Below are 11,900 nucleotides of genomic sequence, written 5' to 3'. Positions count from 1 at the left end.
GCGAAGTGGAGCCGACGGCCTTTTTTGCGGCATGAAATTTTCGCAAACTGCCACTGGCATTCAATGCATATAGTGTAGACAAGAACTTTTGCGCGCATTTTAATTTCGCGAATCTTGGCGCTCGCGAAATTCGCGAAATGAAAATGCACGCGAAAATTCCTTGTTTCACAGTATTCATTCTATGTTTTTTATTGTTTATTTGTTCGGTTTTCACGAAATTTTGACATAACGAAAGAAAACTGCCGGTCCCGAGCACTTCATTTTAACGAGAGTCCACTGTATTGCAAAATACTTGAATTATTGGAGCTGCTCCTTGACTGGGTGAATTCAATTACAAGCTATGGCACGCTACATGTATATCAAGTCATAACCTATCATGGAAGTTTTAAACACCCCATTTTTTTACTTTTTACATCAAGTGCTTGAAAACAAAAAAATTCTGATGGAACACATTTGTTGTTTTTTACTTGATGTAGGAGTGTTTGTACTTCAAAACAAACTACCCCCAAAGAAAGTCAACTGACATGAACATTCAAATGGTCATGGCATATTTTTCATCGAATCTTTAATGCACTCTTGCCTTGTCTTCATTACCTTCATGCATAAATATCATCTCCTTTGAAAATATTCTCCTTTGATATAAAATCAGATTCACTCACAAGACACAACATCAGAATTCATGCACTTTTCCTAAAGAAACATATTTTTCTCACCAGACTTACCTTCCCATCTTATTTGTCCTCCTTTTCACCATTTTCTGTGTCCTTCTTTTCACTGCCATTCTGAAGAAAAAAACCATAAAGTTTCTCGTTTACAAAAATGTCATCATACTCAAATTACAGTACTATCCCGTTTCTTTGTCCTCGCTCTGTGCCAGAGCAACACTGCCTCCTTTAGATTGGTCAACAATTTTTGCACAGTATTAACTGCCTAAAATCAACTGTTGCAGAGGCATTATCAAAACATTTACGTAAATGCAAACAGATACTGTAACCGACATTGTGTTATGGCATTACCTTAAAAAAACAAACAAACAACAAACAAACAACAAACAAATATCTGGCATTGGAGGAGGGTTTTAGTTTACTGAGTCACGACTCATATGATAACTTTCATATTTTTAACGGTCTTCCTGATGTTTTTGCCTTTCAGCTTTGCCTTTTGCACTGATTTCAACTTTGTGCTTAAACACAGCTGAATGAATCATTCTATTGTGTTCACTCAATACAATACTACCACTTCATATTTCCTTCAGCAGGAACTATTATGGCAACAAGCAATCAAATGCGAGTAATGGTCTGCTGATGTGACAGCTAAATCAAACATTTTGTGCGACAATTTGTGTTAGCAATCAGATAATGAGATGTGGCACAAGATTAATTCAGGGTTTGCAGTAGCATTTGACAACGCAGAATAAAATTTGGAATCTTTACAAGGACTGTTTTGGTCATTCTTTTGTGAAAGAATGTTGTCTCCATCCTCTTCTAAATCATTTGTTTGTTTGTTTTATTTTTCAATGTTTGTCCAAGCGCGTTAGACTCTCACGCATCACCATTAGCCCTCTTCCCGTCTCCATAACCATGGCAACCAGCTCACCTGCTCTGCAGCCTCTTCAATGGTCTTGTTGTCCTGCTCACTCAGCTTGGCCTGCTTGGCCTCAAACTTCTTCTTGTCCGCCTGCACCATCTTGAAGAAGTCCTCCTCAGCGTTGGCGACGAGGTCTTCCTCCTCCTCTGGTCCTCCTTCCTCATCCTCCTGCATCATTCCAAGAAAGTAGATGTTACATAACTATCACTTTCAGACCCACGTGTCCACAAAGTACTAAATTTCCGTAATTGGCCCTTTGATACTGGTCCACACTGAACAGCACTTCAAATAATTTTCATTATTATATCATACACAGAGACAAAACAAATATTTCCATGCCCATCTTCATGACTTTTTTTGTGGTATATATGTTCTTGTGCTTTTCAGGAGCACTGTCTTTTTGGTGACTTTCAATAAATCTCACCAGCTTCATAGTAGACCATTTTCTCCTTCAGCCCCTGCATGGGACAAAGGTGATAAGTCTGATATATATTGCAAATCTTAGCTGTAAGTTTAATTAAGGTCAAGTACTAGGAAGCGTCACAGCCTACATTGCCTGCTTAATATACAGGATGTAATTATCATGCGGTGAAAATAGACCAATTTGCATTCCTATTTTGTCTGTGCAGCACATGTTATAAAGTTTAAATCGAATGTTCAGTCTTACTGCTTCAGTCTGCAAAGCAGCACTAACATGACGTAAAAAAGAACATGACTTAGCCATGATCCAGGTAACCATCTGATATTACAGATTTATTAGATATTGACTAATGACTTGAGGGATTGTTTTTTTTTTTCACAATTCCTCTTTCATGGTCTAATTGAATATTGAAAGACATTTATGATAAATCATTAGAATTAAATTCATCTGATCTCTTGCAACCATTGAATCAATGAATGATTCTATTTCAGATAACCAGTTCATGATAAAAAGATGAGGCTTTTGAAAGGAAATATGATATAGGAGAAATACAGAGAAGGATTAGAGTGATGTCCCCTACCTCATTGCCTTGTCCACTGGCTGTCTGCCTCTTGAGTCTAAGTTCCCTCTGGCGGGATTCCAGGATCTTCTCACGCTTGGTCTCCCTCTCAAACATGGCCGTCACCAGGGCCTTCTCATTGCGCTGCATGGTGCAGAGACCGCTGGACAGCTCCAGCAGGGTGGTGGTGCCCGAGTGGGAACCCGTGGCGATGAGGCGGCCCTGGTCCTGGACACGCAAGCTGTGCAGGGCATCGTCGCTGACCTGTGAATTTCCACAGAAGAAGACATATTAAAATCATATCAATTATATAGACCAAAGTTGTATTTGTCAAAATGAATGTGGTACATTGTCTGCCTGATAATGTCTGCACTACAAAGATAGGAGAGTCGAAACAAAACTCATATTGAGTGAAAGAAAGTTAAAGGACAAATTCACCTTCATAGACATGTGGATTGAGAGAATGCATCAATATCAATAGAACACATCAGCAAGAGTTTGAGGAAAATCAGACAATCCGTTTAAAAGTTATGAATTTTTGAAGTTTCTGCTTAGTCACTGCTAGATGAGAAGACTACTACAGCTTGTGATGTCACATATGTGCTAACGACATAAAGAAAATATAAAGAAAATTCAAGATATTTTCACTTTTCTCGCATAATAAAAGAACATTTGACCTTCCTCTTTCAGAAGTCAAGGAGGAATAATATTACCCTTAACATATGTCAGTGAAGAGTCAAGGAAAAGTGCACTTTTTTTCAAAAAGTTAAATTTTGTTAAATTCTCTTTATATTTTTCTTATATCATTGTACACATGTCACATCACATACTGTAGTAGTCTTCTCTTCCAGTAGTGACTTAGCAGATACTTTAAAAATTCACAACTTTTAAACGGATTGTCCAATTTTCCTCAATCTTTCACTGAAGTGTTCTACTAATATTGCTGCATTCACTCAATCCACATTATATAATTTATGGTGGACTTGTCCTTTAAAGAAAGAGATTATTTTCCAGTGAAGGAATTGGTGTGACAGAACATTGGGTGGCAATATAAGTGCCAAACAAGGATAATCTCATCCTCCTACAAAAGAAGACTATTTCCTACTTTGGTCATCACCAAACATTCTCTTTCAAAAGCCCCTTTCTAACCATCATCAGCTAATAGGACTAACTGTAAAAAGCTTAATCACCCATTATTACACTTATCTAGCTCCCAGTCCCATTTTTGCAACCCATCAAATGAGAATACAAACATGATAAAGATGATAATGCCTGGACTTGAAGTGACCGTACCTGCAGGCTGAGGGTCGGGTCTTTCTGCTTGAAGAGGTAATCCCACACGTCGAGGGAGCCGTCCATCTTGGTCGTGAAGAAGACAGCCGGCCTTACAGGACTCCAGCAGCCATCAGTCAGGTAAGACATGTGGTATCTGCAACAGATGGGAATCAGAGGGTTAATAGCCATCACTGGTTTTCAAGATAGGTCTATGCAAGTGTTGAGTTGTGGGCTGCAAGTCACTAGGCACTGAACTGTTTGATTCCTTAGTTCTAGGCTTTACTCTAATTCATTGATATGCTGGATTTTTCAACAGTATATCAGTCCATCAGGGTTCCTGCATCTTTTACAAAAATAAATTCCATGACTTCGATGACTTTTCCATGTTATTTGATAAAATGTTTTCCTTAGAAACAAAATTACATTGCAAACAAAAAAGAGGATCATTAAAAGGCAAAAAAAGAAAAAAAAATTACATTCCCATGACTTTTCCATGATATAAATCTAATTCTACATTTTCCATGACATTTCTAGGTATAGAAAAACATTTTCAAAATTCCATGACTCTTCCAGATTTACATGACCGTGGGAACCCTGGTCCATAATGAGTTAAGAAGTACCATCATACTTACTTTGTCCACATGATAGATGAGTCCCTGATATCTTCAGACCAGATCTAAGCAAGAGCAAACAACAAAATGAGAGAGTCAGTCTGGGAAAAGCTCATGTTCTATCATGTCAAATCAGTCAAAATTTGACCAAAACAGAGATGAAATGTGTCAAAATTTTGTCAATTCTTTGCTCATTGAAGACCAAAAGCACCAACATCATATTGCACCATCAACAACCAAGAATGAAACCATTTTCATGAGGCAACCCCCCCCCCAAAAAAAAACAAACAAACAAACAAAAACAAAACCCAAACATTTAAAGATCAAGGATACAGTTTTAACTTCAGCAGCAATTGATACTGTAATATCTTCTTAATCTTTCTTGTAACTTTCAGGTCTCAATACCTGTTCATTCATTTCATCAATTAGCAATAAGGACCTGCCAATCAATCCCATTCACCACCATTACCGTCATTTAATCATAAATGCATGCTAATCACCTTATGTAACACAGAATTCACCTGAATGGAAGTGAACTGATACATCAGAACACCACAGAGAATACAAATTTTGGTGAAGTACTTGACCCTGATCGTATTTATTACATGGGTATAACTCCAATGAAGAGTCACACTAGTATTTTCTTTCAAGCGGCATAAAATCAAAGTCTCCGCACATTGATCCTGACAGACTGATTGTGAAACATGAACCTGATTCCACTGTTTTATGCAATCCCTAAAGCATTCTAATTCTATATTTTTGCATGTTCAAGAAGTCAATTGCTGGCAGCAATCAGTGTCACTCATTTTGAAACCCCAAATAAGTCTTCAGAATTACAACCATGGCACTTGTCTTAAAACTTAAAGGGTATATTCAAAGGATTTTATTAAAGTTAGAGCCACATTCTGTTCACGATTCCAACATATATTTGCAATAATGACTAGGCACTGGTTCTTACCCTCGCCGTCCAATCACCAACAGTCAGGAAGTTCTTGGGGAAGAAAGGATTTCTCTGCAGTGAGTAGACAGGGCCGATGTGCTCCCTGTACATGGCTACAATCTTCTCAGCCGGTGTTTTGGCTTTCCTGTTACATGAGATGATGGTGCCTTGCTCAGTACCAACCATGAACTTTGTGGGCTGTGGGTTTAGGAGAGAGAGAGAAATATTATATCAGATGGGACAAATGCAATTCTTGAATTCTTTTCATCATCAAGACATATTTTCTATGGATATCTAAATAAAAACAAAAGATGCCTAATCATTTGAATGGGCACATTTTACTTAATAAGGGTTTACTGTTGCTTCACATAATCATGAAAAGCCAGCAGAACTTTTTTTTTAAATTCTAGGACCTGGTACACTAGTAATTTTGCATGATATCAGAAAAGCAAGAAAAGAGAACCAAGATGTCAATACAATTCAGCAAAATGTGATATTCATTGAGAAGAATCAAACATTTTTTCCAGAAGAAACTGAAGACATATGGTAAAAAAACAGTTGAAGGAAATAGGAAAAGAAACTAAACATTCTTTTGCTGGGCAGGAAAATTTGATAGTATCATGAAATTTGGGCATTGCTTTCCAGTAGCAAAATATATCTACCACCATAATCAGACAAGATTCCTTAAAATGCATTCTTTCATAGTTTGAGAACAGCGAGATAAAAGACATCAGACTTAGGATACATTCTACTGTTTGACTCTAGAGTAGAAATTGGCTTACAATTGTGGGTTCATATTCCAGGGCAATGACTCCTTGTGCATTTTCCATTTTGCCTTTCTTGGTTGGGTCCATGACCAGCTTCTCCGTTGGCTCTCCCAGCTTGCGTGTGTCCCACCATAAGACCTGTGTGTCACAGAAAGAAATGTACATTCAGGTGACTGATAGCTAGGAAGACATCCTATAATAACACATCCATGCTTGATGAAGACTTTCCCCACTTTAGTGTCACCTATCAATGACAGTTTATGTGAACGTAGCTATTGTGGGAAAGGAAAATGAACTACTACACAGTGTGTGTCCCCCAACACGATGCAACTGAGCACACTGAATAGTCTGAACATTGGAAGGTGAGGTATCTTGATAAAATTCATGTACGCTGTCTAACTGTTCATAGGAATGTACGAAAATTGGAGATTGCTTGGGACAATGGAAAGTGAAACACATTCTTGTACATCACACTGAGTTGTTGTTTCATATCTTAGAGTTTGTTATCATCTGAACAAAGGCTCCATCAACTGATATTCTGTATAAATTGCATTATTTCAGCTGAAAGTCCTACACTTAGTTGAGGTTGTCTCTCCTCACATAACAGGTTATTTGGTGTCCAGAGCAAATGTCTGCCATGAAGATAGATTAATAGATAAATGGCATAGACGGGCATGCTGTGTGCCGTACCTGTCCATCTGTGGATGCAGAGAAACACTCCGTGCCCGTCTTGGATTGCAGCCAGATGGTCTTATAGACGGGGTCGTGGTGACTGTGCTCTACCGGTGACATCTCCACTGCCTGAGATCCTTTCCTTGTGTCCCAAAACGCTGTAGGTGACCACAAGAGTATGAGAGATAGAGATTGCAGATTGTTACATGTACTGCTGGCCAAGATATAGTCTTACCGTCAGAAATCTTAATCAATCTTATTATTTTAATTATACAAACAAGCGTAGCCACAAACAAAATATAACCCTAATTTCCCACGCACTTCTTATGGAGTCTAGCATGATTCACTACTGTAAAAGTGGATATTTTTGGCGACTAATTTTTCGCCCTCAGCCGGGTAAGAAGAGTTTTGCATGATTTTAATTTTGCGGAATCAAGATATCAACTATTGGAACACATGTCAAGCACAAATATTCGTGTGCTTTTATTTTTGTGCTAGTTTCGAGTGGTGCGAAAATTTCAACACCGTGAAAATGTCCACTTTTAGCAGTTTTATTAGAATAAACGAGCAACTGCATACATTGTGCATGCATTCCCGACAACAGAGCTTATTACATAAAATCTCTTCATCTATGTACATAGAATTTTCTCGTCAATATTAATGGAGTTACTGTCCCTCGTAAATTAAAACAAAAAGCGACCTGATGTTCACAAATTGCAATTTCTAATTCCCATCATTTGATACAGTGTGAATGACAACATCATGCGAATGTAAATTTATCAAAGCTTGTCTCCTAATAACATAACTCCTTGTTATAGCAAGAAATGACGTAATCAACAATCGGCATGGCAGGAACCATTCCCTCTTCCACTTACCGACTTGTCCATTGTAGCATCCTCCGATCAAGACGTGGACATCTTTTGGGTTGTATTCCAGGCAGACAAGGGGTGATACTGGCTTTAGTACAAACTCTGGCTTGTTAGGGTTTTCTGGTGGCAAAACGATGAAATACACAGAAACACAGGGTGAAACATTCATCTAAGTTCTGAAATTGGCACATTGATAGTACCATTTACAGGGTTTCCAGTGTATGAACCAGAAATGGTTTTAGGCAATTCACACGAAGAGAATCCAAGACGTGATTCACATCACATACTGACCATCATTTCATACTCCTGGTACAGACATGGAGAAAACTTTGTACCATGATTGGCAGTAATATGCAGAAAAACAAATGAAAGTTAACGAAACGAAAGGAAATGCACTTCAATATAAAAATGCTTTAATCAGTAGGACTACTGTCAATGAAAAAGAAAAAAAAAACACTCTTGTTTCTACATATAGATCTCTCTTTTCATATCAGATGATGACCTGAAGTGACATGGCCAACATACCAATGTCCCAGATGTATGAGTCGAGGCTGGTATCTGGCGATGACCTCTGGAACTCGAGACTGGAGTAGGCTACGGCTAGTTTCTTTGGTCCATCTGGATACCAGGATAGGTGAGTGGCTGGCCTCTTGATTTCATTTGGATCTCTGCAGCAGAAAGCAAAAAGAAACGTGTACAATACACATGAAAAACGGGACTGTGATGGCAGATCATCAATTTCATTCAAACGAAGAGATGTTATGCACTAACAGAAGATAAAAAGGACATAAACGTTATGTATCCATCACTAGTACAGCTGTGGTAACTCAGTACTTTGAGTAACATGATTTGATATGCTCAATATTGTTTTTTGAAAAAGGTTAAAATAGGGCAAGGCAAAGTTTGCAGATACAATTCAATTCACTTTATTGATAATCACAAGAACAGAAATATATACACAGTGTACAATGTGCCAAGGAGTTCACAAAGAAAGCCAAAGGCTTAAAACAAATGTGATCCCCTTGTGACAAATGAGGCAATAATCAACCTTCTCATGGAATGTGTATACACCTAATCAGTAGATAGCTTTCATCTTCACGATCAATGAGAAAAGAAAAAAAAAAGTGATTCCGGAAAAAAATCCACAGCAAGTTAAATCTTCTCCACCACTCACTGACCTGAAAACATTGATGGTTTTGGCAGATGGCGTCTCTTCTACCTCCTCAATCTCCAGGTCTGCAAAGTAGTCTTCATAGATGTCTATTGCATTGTTTTGTTGAATACAGTGTTCCATAACCTGTGTCAAAGAGAGAGAGAGAGAGAGAGGCATTGTTAATTTGTTTACACAACTTCTACACTAGTCATAGGTAACATGTGATTATACTGCAACTAATGCCATGGGGACTGAAGATCCCATATCATTTTCCCTTTATTTTAAAACTGTCTGGTTCCAAAGTGAAGTTAATTATTATAAACAATCAAGGCAACGCTTGAAAGCTCTGTATTTATGGCCTTATTGTGTTGATAACATGATTATAATATCATGCAAGATACAGATGGAAGAATATTACTACCTATTAAATATAAAAACAGCAACAAACTATGAAAATGCCCACACGAAACAAAGGAAGGAAACAGAAAATTACAAGTTTTTTTGCCAAGACATGCATAAACATGCCTGGGCTTCACTTCTGCAATGAATTGTAATTCTGAATCACCCTCAAGCCACTTTGACTGGCTTGATTTTTCCTCGAAATGGAGCTAAACTCGACATGTACTGTGAATATGGAAAATAGAAATATGTTGAGAGGAAATTTGCATCATTCCTTCGCATATTGTGATGAGAAAAACTTATAACCAATACTCTGATTCCCATCTACAGTCCAAGTATACTCAGGCCTACTACTTTACAACCAAAGAGGGCAAAACTTACACTGGCCAAATTCAGGATGGTGTTGATGTAGTGCTCATCCTTCTCCACCTTCTTTCTGAACCTGATGACCTGCTCCACCTCCTGTGGGTTGATGTCCTTTGGCCAGCCACCCTCGGAATGGTTGATCCCTCGACTGTCCGTTTCAAATCGCTCTGTGTTCACCTGCATGGGCAATTTACATGGAAAGCAGTGCATTATGAAGAGACATCGAGACATTTTTTTTCTCTCTCTCTGTCTCTTGAATCTGAAATATCAGTACTGCATGCGAGAGGCTTTTATTGTAGATGAAATCTGTCCCACTTTGAAGAACTCATTGACCTCTTCCACAAAATCAATTCTTACCCTGTTTATGGAAATCTAAACATTGTGCTATTTGAGAACAAAATGTTCAAATGTTTATATACACAGTGAACAGTGGACTACAAAAGGTTAACAATCTCATTAGCTCAGTTGTGCCTTTAGGTCTGGTGAGCTGGAGATAACAATAATATTTCACATTCACATCCCCTGAGATGGGTCTAAAGCCTGACATGCTAACAACTAAAACATCAGACACAGCAACAGAGAGCATTATCAGCATAACAATGTCAAGAACCCTTGCTACAACACAATCCTAAGTCTCTGAAAGAGTATTTGGCGACCTTATACACATGGAATTTTGTTATATGATTGATAAACAAATGTCAGTAAAGTTTACCAAAGTATGATGTTAAATGCACTCACATCATGCTCTGACATTTCCTGCACACATTGTATCCCCCTGTCCACTGGATTCTTCTCTATGAAGTTTGTCAAGAGGCTTTCATCTGGAAGGATGTCCACATGAAGCTCAGCTGGGCGATCAGAGAAGTTGCACTGCCGCCCAAACTCATTTCTCTTTTTCGTGTACACGTACACGATCTCCATGGTGCTACCTTAGTTCGCTGCAAAAAGACATCAAGGGTTGAAACATGAAATAAAAATATACTCAATCCAACTACAACAACCTCTAACATTCACAATTCATGAGACTTTAACTAACATTGTATAAAATACCGGACAGCATGGTAATTCAGGACATGCACATTTTGCATAATGACATTCAAATAATGCGCACAAGACTTTGCAGATGAGCCTCACAGAACGTTGTATGGACCAAAATCGCAAAAAAAAAAGAAAAAAAAAATAAGAATGTGACATAAACCTGTAAAAACGCGAAGAAATTCACATTACACCTCAGATTTGGAAGGAGTTATCAATTTTTCACAAGGTTTTATCATGTGAACTGTTAGAAATGTTCAAGTAAGACATTTTTTTACCGTAAGATACGGAATTTGAGCCTCATTTGCTGATTTTTTGTCTTTATCGTCCACTCAGTAAGAATGTGTACAGTGAATGGAGGGTATGAATTGTGAATCTGGTGCAAGAACAAGGTGCGAAAGATGTTGATTATTCCATTACAAGAATTGTGCCCGGAAATATTATGAGATTTCACAAAAGAAAAGACTTTTTAGTTTTTCTTTTGCAAAAGACGAAAAAAGAACAACTTTTTGGAAAGGGGTGTATTTGAAGTCTTTTTTCCCAAAAATTGGAGTGAATAATTTTCATAATTTTGCCAAATTCGTAATTTTCAGGACTTTGTGAATAGCTGGTGCCATTTTTGGCCGAAATGTCATCCTCAGAGTCCTAGCCAAGAAAAAAAAAGCGTCCAGTGATACGATCAACTCTCCTAGACCTTAGATTCTTAGAACTCGAGAAGCCTCCTGACTTGTTGTCGTAGGGATCTGGCATTTTCTTTTTAGATAAACTAAGCATAATCATATATACTGAAAATCAAGGACACATAGGAATTTAGAAAAACATTTTTTTAGACCTAATGTTATAGCTATGCATTAAGTTAGCATTCTCTTCGTGACTGAGTGACTCCATACCAGCATTATTGTCGCATTTGATTGAGCATCGCCGCCATCAGCATCAATAGACCCTATTCATCAGCCATGGGGCCGTGGCTGTGCTGTGCACAGTGCCAGCGACCACAAACAGAACTTAAATATGTGAGTCTTTTAACTAAAATGCTACTTCGATACTGTCTACGAATGTTATGAATTACCAACTTATTCCCCGGATAGGTGATAGTGAAAAGATATACAGATGACAACAATTTACCTTTGTGTAATTGGTAGTAGAATTAGTATCTCCCGTCAAAATCTGCATCAAAGCTTCGCTGAAGCTGTTGCCAGGGTACAGCGGCAGTCTGAAGAGCGCATGCGCACATGACCTTTGCTAA

At 38.1% G+C, this 11,900-nt stretch overlaps 1 protein-coding gene across 1 annotated transcript; it reads right to left on the bottom strand.

Annotated features, from left to right (window-relative positions):
* Positions 1-731: 731 nt before the first annotated feature.
* Positions 732-11,832, bottom strand: LOC139711053 (dynein intermediate chain 3, ciliary-like). The gene is made up of 14 exons (XM_071622974.1): positions 11,780-11,832; positions 10,358-10,557; positions 9,635-9,796; positions 8,880-8,998; positions 8,227-8,369; positions 7,708-7,821; positions 6,851-6,990; positions 6,176-6,298; positions 5,412-5,591; positions 4,475-4,518; positions 3,861-3,996; positions 2,589-2,831; positions 1,597-1,755; positions 732-782 (listed from the first exon to the last, which is right to left on the bottom strand). Exons 2-14 carry the CDS (start codon positions 10,538-10,540, stop codon positions 732-734), a joined length of 1,797 nt encoding a protein of 598 aa, XP_071479075.1. The 5' UTR covers positions 10,541-10,557; positions 11,780-11,832.
* Positions 11,833-11,900: the final 68 nt, after the last annotated feature.

This window comes from Diadema antillarum, unplaced genomic scaffold (genome assembly GCF_040938485.1).
Source record: "Diadema antillarum isolate AM-2024a unplaced genomic scaffold, OU_Dant_1.0 seq00001606_RagTag, whole genome shotgun sequence".
In the NCBI taxonomy this organism is placed as follows: Eukaryota; Metazoa; Echinodermata; class Echinoidea; order Diadematoida; family Diadematidae; genus Diadema; species Diadema antillarum.
This window is presented reverse-complemented; position numbering and strand designations above follow the sequence as displayed.